This window comes from Haliotis asinina, chromosome 7 (assembly GCF_037392515.1).
Source record: "Haliotis asinina isolate JCU_RB_2024 chromosome 7, JCU_Hal_asi_v2, whole genome shotgun sequence".
Lineage (NCBI taxonomy): Eukaryota > Metazoa > Mollusca > Gastropoda > Lepetellida > Haliotidae > Haliotis > Haliotis asinina.
The window spans coordinates 10,164,845-10,185,469 of NC_090286.1; the positions used below are offsets into that span (position 1 = coordinate 10,164,845).

General features: G+C 39.9%; 1 protein-coding gene across 1 annotated transcript in view; it reads right to left on the bottom strand.

Moving 5' to 3' along the window:
- The window catches only part of LOC137290334 (receptor-type tyrosine-protein phosphatase epsilon-like), a 32,137-nt gene that overhangs the window by 9,159 nt on the left and 2,353 nt on the right, over positions 1-20,625 (bottom strand). Inside the window, exons 3-11 of the mRNA XM_067821179.1 lie at positions 20,199-20,348; positions 11,380-11,526; positions 10,906-11,043; positions 4,035-4,172; positions 2,310-2,415; positions 1,500-1,567; positions 594-868; positions 272-359; positions 87-163 (exon numbers count right to left, since the gene is read on the bottom strand). Coding sequence (XP_067677280.1) covers positions 87-163; positions 272-359; positions 594-868; positions 1,500-1,567; positions 2,310-2,415; positions 4,035-4,172; positions 10,906-11,043; positions 11,380-11,526; positions 20,199-20,348 — 1,187 coding nt within the window. The remainder of the gene's footprint in view (positions 1-86; positions 164-271; positions 360-593; positions 869-1,499; positions 1,568-2,309; positions 2,416-4,034; positions 4,173-10,905; positions 11,044-11,379; positions 11,527-20,198; positions 20,349-20,625) is intronic.

A 20,625-nucleotide genomic window follows, 5' to 3' on the forward strand; every position in this document is an offset into this window, starting at 1 on the left:
TGTTTATTGTGTCCCCAAATATCACCGTAACCGGCATAAAATACAGCATCCTATTCATTTTGTGAACATATGAGCAAAATACTGACGTGCATGAAGCTTGCGTTGATGTAGTCAGACCCGGGGACGTCGGGGAGAGGCGTTAGGCGAACTCTGTTGTGGTCGTCTGAAAATTGGACTCAAGCTGCATTATCTGTTGGTATCAATTCGTTTGTTAAAGTTTAACCTTTATCTTAAGCTGTTCAATGTCGTTCATCCATTCCTTTTTACTCACAGGGGTAGTAGCCTCTAAACTTGTTCTTGCCGCTGTTCTCGGGTTTCTGGGAGTCTTGATACATCGCCGTAAACCCAGTTGGGAGCCTCTGTTAGCACAGTATGACAAACACAAACTTAAAATAAAACCAAACAAAAACAACAACAAAAAACAAAACAAACAACCCCCCCCTTCAAACAAAATAAATAAAAATAGAAACTAAACAATAAACAAAACAAAACAAAACAAAAAAATAATGGAAAGTCACCGTCAAAAATTAACAGAGTATTTGAAGACAAACGAGAATTTTCATGTCTTGTAGTGTAAAGCGGATAAAGCTCACGTGGTATTCTTTCTCAAATCCATCTTTTCTCTCCTTAACTGTTGCCACGGTTGCAGCTAGTTCTGACACAGAAACGTCTCTTACGGCATCATCGGCTCCTGTGTTGTAGTAACCACTGTCAGGAGACTGACCTCCTTCCTCAGCGTCTTCCTCCTGGTCATCTGTAGAATCCCGCTGCTTACCTGCTGTAGACTGTGTGGCTGGTATGGGCTTTATAGCTGGCTTCTGATTAATTGCCGCGCTCTCTAGAACAACGTTTTTATAAATGCCGTTTTCTACAGAAGTGAAAACTGAACCGTTAACATCACTTGACTGATTCCAGTGGATTTCGGGCATGCCAAGTATTCCTTCATAAAATCCATGTAGTATTGCTATTACTATCCCTTTGGACTTATTTAATAAAATGAGATGGGCTTTACACCGTTAAAATAATAATAATGATAATACTTAAACGGTAGCAAGGAGGCCTCAAGGCAGAGGATATCCCGACTTCTACAGACTTTGTATTTTGTACTTGTACAATTCAATTTTACGAATAACAAAAGCACAAGAGTGTTGCAGAATTCCCAAAAACATACTCGCTGCTACCCAAACGGAATTCAAACCCACAATTTTATGTTTCTGATAGTGTTACCCCCACCCCTGTCCCTTTAACCTTAAGAACATATCGTTAGACATAGAAATATGACTATATGTACATTTTAGTAGTCACCTATAATGTTTTACTTGCCCTGCCACAAACACATCTTGTCTCAAAGAGATGTGTTGAAATATTTACACATGTAGTGCTATTTTGCCCTGCACTACACAGAATACAATCTTTCATTGTAGTGAGCTTTACTTAAACAATAATTGATGATAAAAATGTTGGCACGAAAATGTTTGTCATACCCTGTTGTGGTTTACTGTGTGCTGTAGGGTGAAACTCTGCAACTTGTTTGTTTATTTCAATATCGTGAAACCGCCGTCTCCTCCTGCATCAAAAAAATATTTAAAAAAAAATAAAAAAATAAAAATAATAAAAAAATAAATAAAAGAGGTATTTGTCACACAATCGGACATTGACTGACATCATACCGATTTGAGAATAAGGTCAGAAACGCCAAAGAAGGGTGCAAAGATCTGAAATGTGATTCCTACATACATCTAAACCTCCAAGTCATGGTCTGCCTCATTGAAAAATATCCGGAGGAAGGCATTCGTATAAAACAAATAAGGCACGCTTTCAACATTATGTAACCGTTAGTGTACTTAATTATTTTGTTTTTTAGGCTGTGGCATTGCTGTGGAACATTTGAGTTCCTTCAGTACATGAAGTTTTCTGTTACAATCAATACTGTAATTTTTGTGGATTCCATTGTGGGGATTATGTTTAAACATATGGTCATGATCCAGTTAAAAAATCTGGACAACCATGTTGACTAAAGTTTAAAATGATATCTCAATTCTGCATCAAAATGGGGGATATAGTAATATTTTAATTCATGCTCATGAAAGTATCTCAAATTACCAATACGGCATCGTCTTAAACATGACGTCTTTTAATCTGAACCGACAGCCGATTCTTGGTTATATTTCATGAAATGTATTGGTGTACTTTGGTGGCCAACTTCTATTGATTAACATCTAACAGCCCACATATGAGCGGTGTATGGTATCGAAAATTGCGTAACATATATGTTGACTTCCGCTAGTGTGTATGAGTTTGTCAATTACCTTCTGACGAGGACAACAGCAGCAATGACGAGTATCGCAACTAGTAAACCTGCGACTGTTTCCCCCACAGCTGCTACCGGAAACTTGCCTGGTTCATTTTGAAGACCTGAAACACGTGTTGTGTCCACTATTCATCTCGTCAGATTACGTGAGAACATGCAGTATAATGTATAATGCATCATCCACACTCATAACGAAGGTGAGTCCTTTGAATATTGTATAGTTTGATACATACTTTTTACATTATATTTCATGCTAGTGTTTTTCTTATAACTCTAAACACCATAAGTTATCACATCGTGTCGAGGGAAATACGAGGTTTTATCAGCCCCTCGTAATGTTGAAACACAGCCATACTCGCTCGGGACTGATAAAATCCCGTATTTCCCCCGACGCGATGTGATAACGAATTTATCTAGCCGAATGCTTTTCACTGAATGAAACGAAAACAATACGCATCGAATCGAGTTGTTGTGGCAAAACGTTTCTTTGCAGCCATGTAGACACTAGCTGATCGACTGACCTCAATGAAGCACGTTACTAAACGCTTGGCGATGCGCTCTTTTCTGGCGTTACTGGTCACTGAGACGTGGGTGATTAGACTTTTGTACACGCTGCTCACGGATCGTGACGGGTGTACATGATATTTTATCAGAGCCATGTGAACCAATCAAAACTCGAAATTCTTACGTGAGGCTGGATAATATCGTTTATCAGATTTCAGTTAAGTCAGGGGTAGTCCAGACGAACAGGCATACTAGGTTGTCACAGAGATTGACTGTTATAATGATTAGTCATTATTCAGATTGGTGATGAATGAAATGACGTCACATGTGCAGGCATATTACATACTCCAAACCAAAGCTAGCAATAGTTCTACGTGGTACAAAGTCGCCATTATGTCATTGTAGTATTTCAGGCATATGTTCTATTTCTCACACTGCAGGTGATCTGTAAGCATGAAGTCATTTCCTATGAGCGGTATGAAATAAAGTATAGTCCGTTTGGCTCTAACGCGGGCCAATGAATTGCAATGTAACTCAAAACTAATAAGCATAACATACTTAGTAAAACGCTGATCATAAACAAAACATCATACCAACTCTGTTAGGTCTTTGCAAAATTTTGTCCTAAATTTAAAAAGTTGTTTAACAACCTATCATTAAAATATTGACACAGTTCACTGTTTATTTCGAAGGAGGAGTGCAGAAAAAGGCGCAGCCAGGTATTCGAGAAGTACGTGCAGAAGTGACGAGAAAGTTATGAATTAACCTGTGTTGTGCTGTCTTCATGCTTTCTCGCACACCTGGCTGTCCCTTCCTCTGCACTCCTCCCTCGTGACAAATAGTGAACTGTGTCAATATTTTAATGATTTTAATGTTAAACAACTTTTTTATTTCATGGAAAAATATTCTATAGAGTAGGAAGTTCTGATTATGACCAACGTTTCATTGAGTATATTACGTTTATTAAGTTTTGAGCTAGCTCGACTGCAATTCATCGGTCCGCTTTTGAACCAAACGGACTATACGTGTAACGTAAAACGCTGCATTGAGCAGGAAGAATGTGAGTATGCCTCAACACATCTTCAGAGACAACTCCCATGACAGGCCATACTAACTGTATCGAGGTACCACATCTTGGATACCATGGCTGTTGACTAAAGCAGTTACTTCCAACATGAAGGACAAAATAGTTCATGCGGGTTCTACTGGTTCTACTCACGTTCCTGACACAGGTCGTGCTGCCACCCTGCTTCACATCCACCAGGACATTCCCCCGAAATATGATGACAAGTTTCGTTCTGAGCACACTGGCCACAGGTTCTGTTACAACTGACGCCATACGTCCCACTGGGGCACTCTGTTGTAATGACAATGTTTAGAACTAGTTCAGTTTCAGCACATCAACACTAATCTTATCTAAGTATCAGATTGCTGGCTGGTGCAGTAAAGCACCAGTGATATATATTACAGATTTAAACATTATTTCTCTATGTCCAGAGATACACTGAAATGTGCAACCCTCACAATCCCCATCATATTGGTCTCAATTATATCAACAACACATACACACACGGGCTAGATTTTCGAAGCACACTTAGCAGTAAGACAGTCGTAAGTCCCATATATTCATACATTAACTTACGACTATGTTAGCGCTAAGTGAGCTTCGAAAATCTAGTCCCAGATCCCTTCCCCCCACACACACCCCACCCAACCCCACCCAACCGCCTCTCCAAGCATGCCAGAGTTGTCATGCATGCACTTTACATTTAACTTCATTACGAACATTCAAGTAAAAATCAAAGTGCTAAAGTAGCGTCACAAAATGTCCTAATGTTCATCTTTATGAGTTAACATTTAACGTTGTTCACGTCTGTTTCCTAGAGGCACATGTATGTTACATGGTAAGTGTCTTCCGAGCGTGTGGCACCCATGAAGAGTCACCTCCTCGTGGTGGGTGCTGGATAACGCTAAGTGCTCTTCTCCCGTGTGGACCCGGGACAGAATGTGTCCACAGCACCCCATTGCTTGTCGTAAGAGGCGACTAAATTGGGCAACCTGTTTGCCGTGGGTTGCGTCCCGTGTCGGTGGAGGACGGGAACCTGGTGGTTGAGGGCAGTTGGGCTTTTAACTGCTTTCCATTTGCCCAACACACCACTTTGCCCCTTACTTCACCTAGACGGGTGGTTGAATTGGCCCGATTCAACCAATCGGCTGGTCATGCTAAGCCCTGTGCATGGACTGTCTATCTGCCACTGCACAAATTTGATTTGGAATTGTTTTAAATTTCGGCTTTGGCAATGCTGGTGATTTGTAACTTGTTTGATTGTAAATTATGATAATATGAATTTTGCCTAGAGTCTTATGCCAGAAGGCGATGGCTCATGGGCCAATCTGGTAGATTAATTTCTTATAATTCTTCTACTGGAGTATATCATCCGGGTATCCTTGGTGCTGCAAGGTGGAGGCCCGCTTGCTTTAGCACTGTCCTTGTGATACTCCGTGGTGGGTGGGGAGCTCGGATGATGAACCATATGACACCAATCATGGCTTATGAAATACCAACCAAAAAAACTAAACGTCCACTTGAAATTGATCCAGTTGATGTTGATCAACCGTCTCTATCGATTGAGTATTGGCCACGTTTTCTCGTTATTGAGACTCTGGAAAAGACACCATTGAAGTTGAACCCTTTCGCAGTGTCAAAGGGTATTCAAGGTATTGCAGGAGATGTTAAGAACATAAGACGCTTACGTTCGGGTGCCTCACTAATTGAGTGCAGCAAGAAACAACAAGCAACCAACTTGATGAGTATTGAATCTTTTGTGGGTATTCCGGTCACGGTCTCTGCTCACAAGACCTTGAACACGAGTAAAGGTATCATCAGAGATCGGGATCGCTTGTTTGCTGACATGACCGAACTTGATATAGCATGTGAAATGAAAGATCAAGGTGTGCTGTATGTGAAGCGTTTTTCAACGCGAAAAAACAATGAAACATTCCAAACGAATACTTATCTGTTTTCTTTTTCATCGCCAAATGCTCCCAAATCAGTGAAGGCAGGTTACTGCAATATCCAAGTTGAAACGTACATCCCCAACCCACTCAGATGTTTTAAATGCCAGAAATATGGACACGGTGTAAATACCTGCACATTGTCTGTTGTGTGTGCTCACTGTGGTGAGAAGACACACACAACGGAAGATTGTGACAGTGATTTTAAAAAATGCACCAACTGCTCAGGCGAGCATTCTTCTTCTTCGAAACAGTGTCCAATCTGGAAAGAGCAAATGGCAATAAACAGAATAAAGTTTACCCAAAACATATCTTTTTCTGAAGCAAAGAAACTGGTGAAGCGATCTGACCTTACAGAAAGTTATGCTACAGTAGCAAACACATCGTCTGTGCGCAGCCCTAAAATAACAAAATCATCTACAAGCTGCCAAACTACCTTCACTTGGGTCAATTGTGACTCTCCACAACCTTTATACCCAGCTATGTCATCACAGACTGAGGAATCACTTCCTGGAACATCAAAGTCTTCTTCTGATCATAAATTATCTTCACAGTCACGCACTGAGTCTCAATCGACAGCTGATAGACGACAAACTCCTAAAGGCAAACCTAAGTCTAAGCCTGATGCTTCAAAACAACAAAGTGGCAGAGCTCCTAGAGGGTCACAAAATGAAATTCAGTTGTACAATAAATGTGGGTCTCTTGAAGACATGGACGTTTGTGAAAACGTCCATTCTAGGGCACATAGCTTGTCGCCCTCTAAAAGAGTGCAGGGTATATCCCCAATAAATCTCCCTAAAAGATAGTTTATTCCAGTAATATTGTACAGTGGAACTGCAGAGGATTGAGGACTAATTTGCATGAATTACAGCTATTAGTCCAATATTTCACACCTTCAGCGATATGTCTCCAAGAGACATATTTAAAGCAAACAGATACATTTGACCTTCGTCATTTTAATGCATATCATTGCTTTTCACCTCCGGGTGATAGGGCCACTGGCGGACCATCCATTCTAGTCAGACAAAACGTTATTCAAAGCCCTGTTTCACTTAATACTAATATGCAGGCTGTTGCTGTGAGAATTACTTTACATGTAGCGTTTACGCTATGCTGTCTTTATATTTCACCGTCTTGCCAAAACCGATCTTCAAGCTCTATATGATCAGCTCCCGAAGCCCTGTATTATAATGGGAAATTTAAATGGGCACAACCCACTCTTGGGTAGTGTTAATACAAACACTAGAGGCAAATTGTTGGAGGACTTTTGTTCTGACAATGACTTATGTATTTATAATGATGGTTCCAACACATATTTGCACCCTGGTACAGGGACTTATTCTGCTCTCGACTTGTCATTGACAAATTCCGAACTATTAAATGAATTCGAATGGTCACTCCACGATGACCTGTGTGGAAGTGACCATTTTCCTACTATATTAGAAGCTGTAACTCCATCTGATGTTCCTCCATCATCAAGACGGAATTTTAAAAAGGCTAACTGGCCTTTATATGAAACACTGTGTGCTGAAAAACTTACACCTGAACGTTTTATTGACGTTCCTGGTGCTATCAAATCTTTTTCTGATCAACTGAATTCCATAGCTGATGAGTGTATACCAAATTCCTCTGTAGTTCCACACATAAGAAAACCATGGTTCAACGATGAGTGCAAACAAGCTAGGAAGGCAAGGAAAAAGGCAGAACATTATTTCCGTCGCCATCCTATGGTACATAATTTAAATAAATGTAAAATTTTAAATGCTAAAGCCCGGCGTACTTTTAAACAGAACAAACGCCAATCTTGGCAACATTATGTGTCCAAAATAAATTCTCGGACACCCATGTCCAAGGTATGGAACATGGTCCAGAAAATCAAAGGTAAAGGTACTAAATCTACTGTCTATCATCTTAAACATGGAGATCTATTGCTTACTGATAAATCAGATATTGCTAATAAACTAGGTGAAACCCTTGCTAAACACTCTTCCTCTTCAAATTATGTACCAAAATTCCAGCAATATCAAAAACAAGAAGAAAAGAAAACTATTAATTTCAATTCCGATAATGGGGAAGATTATAATGAAACGATTTCTATTCATGAACTCCATACTGCTCTTGATCAAGCTCATGACACTGCTACTGGAGCTGATAACATACATTATCAACTCCTGAAACATTTACCAGAATCCTGTTTTGAAACTCTTCTCAATATTTTCGATGATATTTGGACATCGGGTAACTTTCCTCCCTCATGGCGTGACGCCATAGTAGTACCAATACCTAAACCTGGACGTGATCACACTGATCCGTCCAACTATCGACCTATCTCACTAACTAGCTGTGTTTGCAAGACCATGGAACGCATGATAAATAATCGACTTCTTTGGTACTTGGAAACAAATAATCTTATAACAGATATACAGTGTGGTTTCCGTAAAAACAGAAGTACTGTCGATCACTTAGTGCGACTGGAATCATTTGTTAAAAACGCACTAATTAATAAACAACACGCTGTGTCTATCTTTTTTGATCTTGAGAAGGCATATGACACAACCTGGAAAGATGGTATTTTAAGGGATTTACATGACTTTGGTTTGCGAGGTCGTTTGCCTCAATTTATTGCCAACTTTTTAAATGACAGACAATTCCAGATCCGTGTGGGTTCTACCCTGTCTGATCATTACAATCAGGATCAGGGTGTTCCACAAGGCAGTTTTTTATCAGTCACTCTTTTTAGCATCAAGATAAATAGTTTATCAAAAGTTTTAAACGATTCATTTGATGGATCGTTATTTGTGGATGATTTTAATATTTCTTGTCGAGGTAAAAATATGCATACTATTGAACGGCAACTGCAGCTTTGTTTAAACAAAATAAATAAATGGTGTCTTGTAAACGGCTTTAAATTTTCTAAATCCAAAACTAACTGTATACATTCTTGCAGAAAATATAAACCACATAAGGACCCTGAACTATCTCTAGATGGCACTCCCATCAAAGTTGTAAAGGAGGCCAAGTTCTTGGGCCTAATCTTTGACTCCCATTTAACATTTCTGCCTCATATTAAGTTCCTTAAAACTAAATGCCTGAAGGCTCTTGACTTGTTGAAAGTTGTTTCCAACTCAAAGTGGGGAGGGGATCAAGCAACCCTCTTACACCTATATCGATCACTCGTCCGTTCAAAACTTGATTATGGCTCCATCGTATATGGTGGAGCCTGCAAAAGCAACCTTAAACTTCTTGATTCTGTCCACCACCAAGGCCTAAGACTTTGTCTTGGGTCCTTTAGAACTTCACCTATTGACAGTCTCTACGTTGAGGCTGATGAGCCATCTCTTGAACAGCGCCGTATAAAGTTTGCTTTACAGTACATTACTAAGTTATACTCTAGTGAATCTAATCCTGCCTATACGTGTGTTTTCAATCCCCTTTATGGGGATTTATACAACAAGAAATCTTCGCTTGTCCCTCCTCTAGGACATAGAATTAAACCCTTTCTTTCTTCGGCCGGCATTGAGCTGGAAAACATAGCTCCCTCCCGTCTTCTTTCTTCTCCTCCTTGGCAGATAGTTAGGCCACAAGTCGACCTAACATTAACTTCGTTTAAAAAATCAGAAACTAATGAATTACAGTATAAACAAGAATATAATCAATTAAAACATAAATATAGCAATTATAAATCCTTATTTACAGATGGGTCCAAGGACGGTGGTGCAGTGGCTTGTGCCACTGTCATTGGATCCAGAACAATATCTTCTAGATTACCAGCGAACAGTTCTATTTTTACAGCTGAAGCTAATGCCATACTAACGGCTCTTATATATCTTCAAAGACACCCTAAAGATAAACACTATATAATCTATTCGGACTCTCTTTCTTGCCTTCAGGCTATTAAAAATATTTCTTGTAAACATCCACTTTTAATTGACATTATTGAATTGTATAATAATCTTGCTACTGGCCAATACGACATCGTCTTCTGTTGGTTACCCAGTCATGTAGGCATTTCTGGGAATGTGATGGCCGATCTTGCTGCCAAGGCAGCACTCAACAAATCTGTGACACCACTTCTTATTCCATACTCAGATTATAAAGCCACAATAAGATCTTTTATCCGTGAACTGATGCAGAAGAAGTGGGATACCCAGGTAGGCATAAATAAATTACATGCAATAAAACCTTATATCGGTTATAGTTACTTGGGTTGTCAGTCCAGATTTGAGGAGGTCATTATGCGACGATGTCGCCTTGGCCATACGAGGTATACTCACGAATATCTATTAAAAGGTGAAGATCCTCCGTTTTGTATCCCTTGTGATGAAAGAATCACAGTCAAGCATGTCCTGCTTAACTGTATTGAATATTCCATCACAAGGGATAATTTTTTTAACTCACGAACCTTGAAAGATCTTTTTAATACTGTTAGCTCTCATTTAATTATTGCATTTTTAAAAGACTTAGATTTGCTAAATGAACTGTAAATAGATAAATATTTTATTCTTGGAAGTTTGAATTAGTAACTTAGAGTGTTAGTGGCTGTATCCTCGAGGGAGGTTAAAGCACTGTAAAATTATTGTCCTCCTGAGAGGGTACGTAAGTCCAAAAACATTTAAAGTACATCAAAATATTCCACTGTTTCTAATCGTAGAATACGTGTCCTTTTAATTTATGGCTAAATTTTCTGAATTGCTAACGGCTGAAGGGATGATGTAAATCCAGCTAGGGTCCATGCAGGAAGCAAATGTACTGTAAGTCCCCATGGTCCCTAGCATGGTGATCTACCTTCTGTCGTTGGTGATATATAGCCCGTGTTTTATATTGTGTTGTCCTAATAGTGATCTTAATTTTAACTTTCCAGACTAGTTTTAAATTGTAACTGTGATATTCTAGTTGTTTTACTGTCCTTTGCTGACAGGTTTATTTATGAAATATATATCATCCATTTCAGTGTTACATGTTCTCGTCACGATATGGCTGAAATATTGCCGATGTGACGTTAAATATTAACTCAATCACTCACTCCGAGCGTGTATGCAACTCATGTCGCTGGCTGAAAACAAATCTCGTCATACCTTGTGTGCAGTCCTGTAGTGTCCAGCCAGGATCACATTCAACACTACATTCGCCATCGGCGTGACAAGATTCACTGATACAATGTCTGTCAGCACATCGCAGGGCACAGTTTTGGCCATAATAGCCATCCCGGCAGTCTACACAGTATAACCACGGAGTGAGTGAGTGAGTTAACATTTATCGTCACATCGGCAGTATTTACTAATTGTTAAGTTTTATACATAATAATTAATGATACATTGTAAAAATACTGTCGACGAAGGTATATTTACATGTTTATTACGATTAAAAGAAGTGGAAAGGTTTGATGGACTTTGGATGTATTGGGACTTACGTTCCGTCTCAGGTGGACAATAATTTTTCAGTACTTTAACCCCCATCGAGCATACAGCTACTAACAATCTTAATCACGAATAATAACACCATTGAAATAGTGCTTAGTATTTTCAATCTGCATTTCAATCGTAACTTACTACTGGAACAGTCTATTTCTGTCCACCCAAATTCACAGCCACCAGGACATTCTCCAGACACCCCGTCACACGTAGATGACTTTATTTTACAATGTCGGTCACTGCAGGATCTGACACAGTTAGGTCCGTACATCATACCGGAACAGGCTGAAGTGGAAGTGGAAGCTGGTGAAGGTGTGAAAAGACATTCGTGAAACCCGTGATGACCTGGATAATCCCTGAGCAGCCATTCCTGTAAGGTGACTAACACGATTGGGTGGTTATGAATGGTTGGCATATGTTATCTTATCAGTAAGTGCGAGAGTTCATGCTTTTGTTCACTGAATTGTCTGGTCAAAACTCGATTATTACAGACCCCACCACAAAGCTGGAATACTGCTACGAGCAGCGTTGAGCAACAAACTAGCAAACAACCATAATCACTTTGTGGACAGTATGGTTGATATTATACCATATTTAGTATAGATTACATTTTATACTGAACCGCCGCTCATTATAGAAGATACACGTCTACTAAATTCAGATTGTCTGACATTGCAATCCGACACTATAGAGATTAAACATGTTCACGATAACGTTAGGATAGAAACCTTAGGTATATTACTTTTTATCCAATGCAGTAAAGTAAATTGTGTACTAAATTTATCTGTTTTAGCAACAGACACATTGGTATGTGCGAGAAACGAATTATTTAGGAAAAAAAACATCGCTGCTTATGTGACAAAAATACCACCAGTACAATCGGTTCCGTTATACACAGCTGCACATCCGCCTTCACACAGCGCTTGTATCCTATCACAGATTGAGGTCTCCATGCAGATACGAAGTGTGCAAGTTTTATCCACAGTTAGCTCCATAATACCCGGAGGCACATTCTAGCATACAAAAATGTCCTTTTCAGATGTATGCTGTGTCAGGACAGGTTATAGGATTGAAAATGAAATTAGGCATGTTTCAGCAATACCCATTTTCACAACTTCAATCATGCCCTTGTTTTAGACATGTTGTTTGTGGTTGTCATGAACAGAAATCCCCAGGTAATTGATACGCTGTACAAGTGGAATATTTAATATCTGCTGTAAGTATAAGCGCGGTAATTCCGAAATTAGGACATCCTGTTGACATCCTGACGGTCTTGTTTCGAAGTTTTAATGTATGAATATGGGTGAGTCATGACTGATATAATCACCTGAGCATTGTAAGGATACACTGCATGGAGAGACTCTAAATCAGTAAAATGTGTAACATTTAATACTAACAGCACTGCCAATATGTGTGGGTGTATGTAATGGAAAAGTATACTTGGTAAGTGTTTTTCAATGTACAGGACCGTATGTGTCCGAAAATTATCACTTTCTTCTATCGGAAATAATGTTATCGATTTTGCAGCTGTGATAAGGTCCGAATCAGATCATATACCAATGAAATTTGAGTTATTCAGGCACACCGTTATTGTGCATTGAGTCTGAACATTCAGATACCGACAAGTATTCATGGTATGATAATAAAATCAAAGAGGAATATATACGTCTTTCATAAAATGAATACCATTTGTTCGCAAAATAATTGATCTGCGAGGTTTGAAGTACATGTTTTGTGATTGTGTGAACACCTTAAGTGACATAACATACGTCTCGTTGCATTCCTCGGATTTTATGATGAAGTTAGGGCACAGATAGAGACACAACCAACAAGGATCATTTGATAAGGAATGTCTATAGACCTAGAGGGCAAATATTTCTCCATTTAGTCCAATGTCGCCACGATAAGTAAGACAAACTGTATTCTTGAAATTGAGACAACAATGTATCCAATGTATCCAGAGGTGTTATATTTCCGAAGGCACCCGTGAACAGCCACCTCCTCGTGGTGGGTGCTGGGTAACGCTAAGAGCTGTTCAAACCCCCGTGTGGACCCGGGTCAAATAGGTCAAATAGCACGCCATTGCTGGTCGCAAGGAGCGACCGAATTGGGCAACCTGTTTGCCGTGGGTTGCGTCCCGTGTCGGTGGAGGACGGTAGTCTGGTGGTTGAGGGCAGTAGGAACCTGGAACCGTGTTCCTGTTGCTCAACACACCACTTTGGCCCTTACTTCACCTAGACGGGTGGTAGAATCGGCCCGATTCTATCAATCGGCTGGTCACGCTATGCCCTGTGCATAGCAATTATTTTTTGCACGCTTATCTTATTGGGTATTGGTCATCTTGATTTCTAGTATACAAATGATTGCAACATAAATTTGCCTAGAGTCCTATGCCAGAAGGCGGTGGCTCATGGGCCAATCTGGCATTATTGACCTCCGGGTTCTACTTGTCATCAGGTAAATGTCTAGGGCGGAACCAGCCTTACTTTCACTCTGTTTGACTATTGTAGCTACCTGTGTCTCTTTTGCTGGAGTATAGCATCCCTGTAACCCTGGTGCTTTTAGTTGGCTTCCACTTCGACACCGTCCTTGTTGACACTCCATGGTGGGTGGGGAGCAGGGATGTTGAATCTTGTTCCTTATCATGGCAACCTTACAATACACTGGTTCACGATCGAAAAGTAAAAGAAGGCATCTAGATACAGGAATCATTTCATCTGATGATGACAGTGTCTCACAGGTTACTGCTGACTCATGGCCGCGGTTTCTGGTGGTCGATGGAATTAATGGTACACCCCTTAAGATTAATCCTTTTGTTGTTTCTAAGGCTGTTGAAGGGATTTGTGGAGACGTTAAGAACGTATCGCGTTTACGAAATGGATCCCTGCTAGTTGAATGTTTAAGACGTCAACAGTCTATCAATTTACTCAAAGCAAGCCATTTTGGAACCACTGAAATTTCTGTCTCGGTACACAAATATCTCAATTCTTGTAGAGGTGTAATCCGTGATCGTGCTAGATGTCTGTCTGACATGTCTGAGGATGAGATAGCGATAGAGCTGAAGTCTCAAGGAGTAACATCTGTGAAGAGATTTACTAGGAAGGAGCAAGACAGGATTGTTCAAACGACCACGTATCTTCTTACATTTGCCTTACCAAAAGTACCACCATCAATTAAGGCAGGTTATTTCAACATTGGAGTCGATGTGTATATACCGACTCCACTCTGTTGTTACAACTGTCAGAAGTTTGGACATGGGGCCAGGTCCTGCAATAAATCTCCAACATGCTGTCGTTGTAGCAAAACTCATGAAGGTATGGATACCTGTACAGATGATATTAGGTGTGCTAACTGCAATGGTGACCACTTCTCTTCTTCAAAATCCTGTCCATTCTTTCAGAAGCAATCCCAGATTATCAAACTGAAGTATACAAATAATATTTCTTTTTCGGAGGCAACAAAATTACTGACAGCTGAGACTCATACAACTCAGTCACTTTCTCACTCTTATTCTGCTATTGTTACCTCTTCACAGAGCAAAGTTGACAGAGCATGTCAGACAGACATCTGCTGGGTCACTGATAAACAATCAGTTACTCCTGAAGACAACAAATCATCAACGTTGGCTTCACAGACTGTTATTCAATCTGGACCTCCGCTTGCTCGAGAGCCCGAGACAGTGGAAAACTCACAAAATAGTGTAAAACTTACTAACAAGGAAAAGAAACAATCAAAGAAGAAAGGATCTAGGACCCTCAAACATGTAGAGGTGCCTTCCCCAGTAACATCCCCTGTAGAGGTTCATAACAACTTTGAACCTCTAGACATGGAAGTCACTCCATCTCCGACAACTCAACGGAGAGGATCTTCCTCAAGATCCCGATCTCCAGTTCAGCCTCCATGAGCTGTTCATTCAATATCCTTCAGTGGAACTGTAGAGGCCTTCAAAACAATTTCACTGATTTGCAACTATTAATTCAAGACTTCAAGCCAGCAGCAGTATGTTTGCAAGAAACGTATTTAAAACCCACGGATAACTTTCATATCAGACACTGTGATTCATACCACCGTTTCTCACCTCCCGGTAATAAAGCTACAGGGGGATCTTCTATCTTGGTGAAGCAGGGAACTATCAACAGTCTTGTTCCTCTCACTATCCCTCTTCAGGCAGTTGCAGTCCGTGTTACTCTGCATATTGTTGTTACCTTGTGTTCATTGTATATTCCGCCATCATCGACTGTGCAGCAATCCGATCTTCAGATCCTTTATGACCAACTCCAAAAACCTTGTATTATCATGGGAGACTTCAACGGTCATAACCCCCTATGGGGTAGCAGTAACACCAATGGGAAAGGAAGAATTCTTGAGGATTTCTTCACGAATACTGATTTATGCATTTTCAATGATAATTCTCATACATATCTTCATCCCGCGACAGGTTCATACTCCTCTCTTGATTTATCTGTTGCTGATTCCAGTTTATACAATGAATTTGAATGGTCAGTCCACGACGATCTTTGTGGAAGTGACCATTTTCCCACTATACTTTCAGCCATAAACCCCAGTGACGCTGCACCGTCGTCTAGATGGAACTTTAACAAGGCAGATTGGTCTTTATTCGAGACCTTATGCACTAACAGACTAAAACCAGAATTCTTTCTCAATGTGTCTGATCCTATTCAAATGTTTTCAGATGAATTAAACATGATTGCCGATGATTGTATTCCCAAGTCCTCTATGGTTCCACATATTCGGAAGCCATGGTTTACTATTGATTGCAAACAGGCTAGAAGGGCTAGAAAAAAGGCGGAAAATATTTCCGTCGACATCCAACCGTCCATAACTTACAACCAGTTTAAAATTTCAAACGCCCAGGCTCGTCGTACATTTAAACAAAGTAAACGACAGTCATGGCGAAATTGTGTTTCTAGAATTAACTCACGAACACCTATTTCTAAGGTATGGAATATGGTGAAGAAGATAAAAGGTAAAGGTTCCAAATGTAGTGTGCACCATCTTCAGGAGGGTGAGACTCTTTTAACCGAAAAAGCTGATATTGCTAATAAACTAGGTGAAACGTTAGCTAAACATTCCTCCTCATCCAATTATTCACCGACTTTTCAGAAATTTAAAAACCATCAAGAAAAAAAGAATATTGATTTTAATTCAGATAATGGGGAGGATTATAATGAACTATTTTCTATTCATGAGCTCAATGCTGCTCTTGGGCAAGCTCATGACACTGCTTCAGGACCCGATAATATTCATTATCAGCTCCTAAAGCATCTCCCTGAATCGTGTTTAGAAACATTATTGAATATCTTTGACAGTATCTGGACATCTGGCAACTTCCCACCATCATGGCGCAATGCCATAATCATTCCTATTCCTAAACCCGGCCGGGATCATACCGATCCATCTAATTACAGACCAATTTCTGTAACTAGCTGTGTTTGCAAGACAATGGAACGTATGGTTAATAATCGTCTAGTCTGGTACCTGGAAACCAACAACCTCATCACTGACATTCAATGTGGTTTCCGGAAAAATCGTAGTACCATCGATCATTTGGTACGTTTAGAATCTTTCATTAAACATTCCATGTTAAATAAACAACATACTGTATCAATATTTTTCAATCTTGAAAAGGCATATGATACTACATGGAAGTATGGCATTTTGAAAGATATCCATGATTTTGGTTTAAGGGGTCGTTTACCCCTTTTCATATCACAATTTTTAGAAGATAGACAATTTCAAGTCCGAGTGGGGTCTACCCTGTCTGATCATTACAGTCAGGATCAGGGTGTCCCACAAGGCAGCATTTTGTCCGTCACATTGTTTAGTGTTAAGATCAATAGTTTGTTAAAGGTTTTAAACGATTCACTTGATGGATCTCTTTTTGTGGATGATTTTAATATTTCTTGTCGTGGAAAACACATGCGTACTATTGAACGGCAACTACAATTGTGTTTAAATAAAATTGATAAATGGTGTCTCGAAAACGGTTTTAGGTTTTCTAAATCCAAGACTAATTGTATACATTTTTGTAGAAAATATAAACAGCATTAAGATGCTGAACTGTTTCTAAATGGATCTCCCATCAAAGTTGTCAAGGAGGCCAAATTCTTGGGATTAATTTTTGACTCACATTTAACGTTTCTACCCTATATCAAATCCCTCAAAACTAAATGCCTGAAGGCACTTGACCTGTTGAAGGTCGTTTCAAATTGTAAGTGGGGAGGGGATCAAGCTACCCTCCTACAACTTTATCGATCATTGATCCGTTCGAAACTTGATTACGGTTCACTTGTATATGGTGGAGCCTGTAAGAGCAACCTAACACTTTTGGATTCTGTTCACCACCAAGGTCTCAGACTTTGCCTTGGCTCCTTTCGAACATCACCTGTCGACAGCCTCTATGTCGAGGCTGATGAGCCATCTCTTACCCAACGCCGTGCCAAATTGACTTTACAGTATGTAACAAAATTATATTCCAACGAATCAAACCCTGCATATAACTGTGTATTTCATCCCTTGTATGAGGATTTGTACAGCAGGAAGTCTTCACTTGTTCCGCCTCTTGGTATCAGAGTGAAACCTTTCCTTTCTGCTGCTGGCATTGAGCTAGAAAATATAGCTCCTTCTCGTTTACTTTCTTCTCCTCCTTGGCAATTGGTTAGGCCACAAGTTGACCTTACACTGACAACATTTAAAAAATCAGAAACTAATGAATCACAATATAAACAAGAATACCATCAATTAAAAAGTAAATACAATACCTATAAATCCTTATTCACAGATGGATCCAAGGATGGTGGGGCAGTGGCTTGTGCCACAGTCATTGGGTCTAAGACAATCTCTTCCAGATTACCGGCTATTATCTATTCCGACTCCCTTTCTTGTCTTCAGGCGATTAAAAACATTTCTTGCAACCATCCACTTTTAATAGAAATAATTGAATTGTATAATGATCTTGCTACTGGCCAATACGACATTGTCTTTTGTTGGTTACCCAGCCATGTAGGAATTTCTGGGAACACAATGGCCGATCGTGCCGCCAAGGCGGCACTTAACAAATCTGTGACACCACTTCTCATTCCTTATTCTGACTACAAAGCTAGTATTAGATCTTACATCCGTGACCTTATGCAAAAGAGGTGGGACAACCAAGCAGGTATAAATAAATTACATGAAATAAAACCCTATATTGGTTACACCTACTTGGGCTGTCAGTCCAGATTTCAAGAGGTCATTTTGCGACGATGTCGTATTGGCCATACCAGACATACTCATACATACCTGTTAAAAGGTGAAGATCCTCCGTTTTGTATCCCTTGTGATGAGAGAGTCACGGTCAAGCATATCCTGCTTGACTGTGTTGAATTCTCCATCACAAGGGAGAAATATTTCAATCTCAAAACCATCAAGGATCTTTTTAATAGTGTTAGTTCTCATTTACTTATTGTTTTTTTTAAAGAAATTGATTTCAGGATTGAATTTTGATTAATAACTGTTGTAGATAGATATATTTTAATGATTGGTAGTGTAAATTAGCAACTGGTATTGTTAGTGGCTGTATCCTCAAAGGGGGTTAAAGTATCGTAAAATTATTGTCCTCCTGAGAGGGTACGTAAGTCCCAAAACTTTCAGTTTAATTTCCGCTTACCCGATTTTAAACGTAGTATATTTGTTCTTTTAAAAGTTGGCTCAACATTCGTGCAATCGCCAGCGGCTGAAGGGATGGTGTAAATCCAACTAAAGTCCATGCAGGTAGCAAAGGTACTGTAAGACCCCATGGACCCTGGTATGGTGATCTACCTTCAGTTGTCGGCGGTCTATAGCCTGTTTTTATATTGTATCGTCCTCTATAGTTGAATTGTTTTAGATTTCATTACTAGTTTTAAATATTTTCCTGTGATAGTCTAGTTGTTTTACTGTCCTTCGTTGACAGATTTTTTACCATTCTCTATTATGTATGACATTAATGGTTCTCGTCACGATATGGCTGAAATATTGCCGATGTGACGTTAAATGTTAACTCACTCACTCACTATATTTCCGAAATCTGTTCCAATGTGCTATTAATTCCAGTCACATTTTCACAGTCTAAACTCTGTTGAAACTGTTATTGACTTATCTTTGGGCATTATTTTGTCGATGGTATAACTAGTGAAAACCTGAATGACACAATGACAAGAGAAGAAATATATCAAAACTGGATGTGATCAGCGATGGTTGATTTGCTGTTGGTCTTTGTGACCGATGTTCTTTCACACGCTTGTTGATCGGTCGGGACAGTTCGCCTATATAGCTCTGTCCAAAGTGTAGCGTAGTGCAGTGCAGTGCAGTGCAGTGCAGTGCAGTGCAGTGCAGTGGACAGAGCTATGTATCCCGAATGACCAACACCCGTGTGAAAGAACACCAGACATCAGTCACATCCAGTCTAACCCATTCACCTCATTAGCTGGACTGGCCAACAACCAAAATGACATTACAAAATGGAAACTCGCCAAAGCCATTCATGTCAAACGTCAAAACTCTACCATCAACCGAAATCAAGGATGTTACATTCCATCAGCTTATGATGCCCTCATCAAAGCCAAACCAGCTGTATACACATCTGTGCCTTGTTAAACTATCCCTTACATTTGTACATCGGTGGCTTCTACTCCCTCCCCCAATGACTACCCACTGGTTTCATCACCTCAGTCCCCACCCTATTGTGTTAATTACCTTCTTAACTTGCTGTCTTCGGAAGTCTCATTACACATGATTTGCCAACACTGTATGTTACATTCCTGCTTGACAACGGTGCAAGAATCTGCACCGAAACGTTGCACCATCGTAATAAAGAAGTTGTTATCCATAAAGTTTTGAAGAGACATATCCTCCGACTGTTCACCAACGCCAGAAACATGGAAATGACGTATGTTATCCAATACAGACCACATTACCTGTTGTACAGTCTGTCCCCATCCATCCGGCCTCACATCCACCAATTGGACACGCTCCTCTGATGTGGTCACATGAGGTGGACGGCATCTTACAGTGTCGAGAACTGCAGTTTCCTGTACAGTTGGCACCGTATGTTCCAGAGGCACACACTGGAGAGGATACAGTTCATTCCAAAAGAAATCAGCACACGGATAACTTATGTCTGGAGTTCCTTTGAGCAGGACTCAAACCAACGCCAAAGTAACTAGGAAAAGCATACCAAAACTCTCCATAAGCTTTTTTTCTTAAACAAAAAAAATATTTAACAAACCATCGTTCTTTTCAGAAACTATATGACGATTTGTGACATAGTTGTTATGATAAGTCATGTAACAGCCAGGTAAGCGAGAGACACGTGCAATGTTCATTTCGTCAGTGGGAGATGAT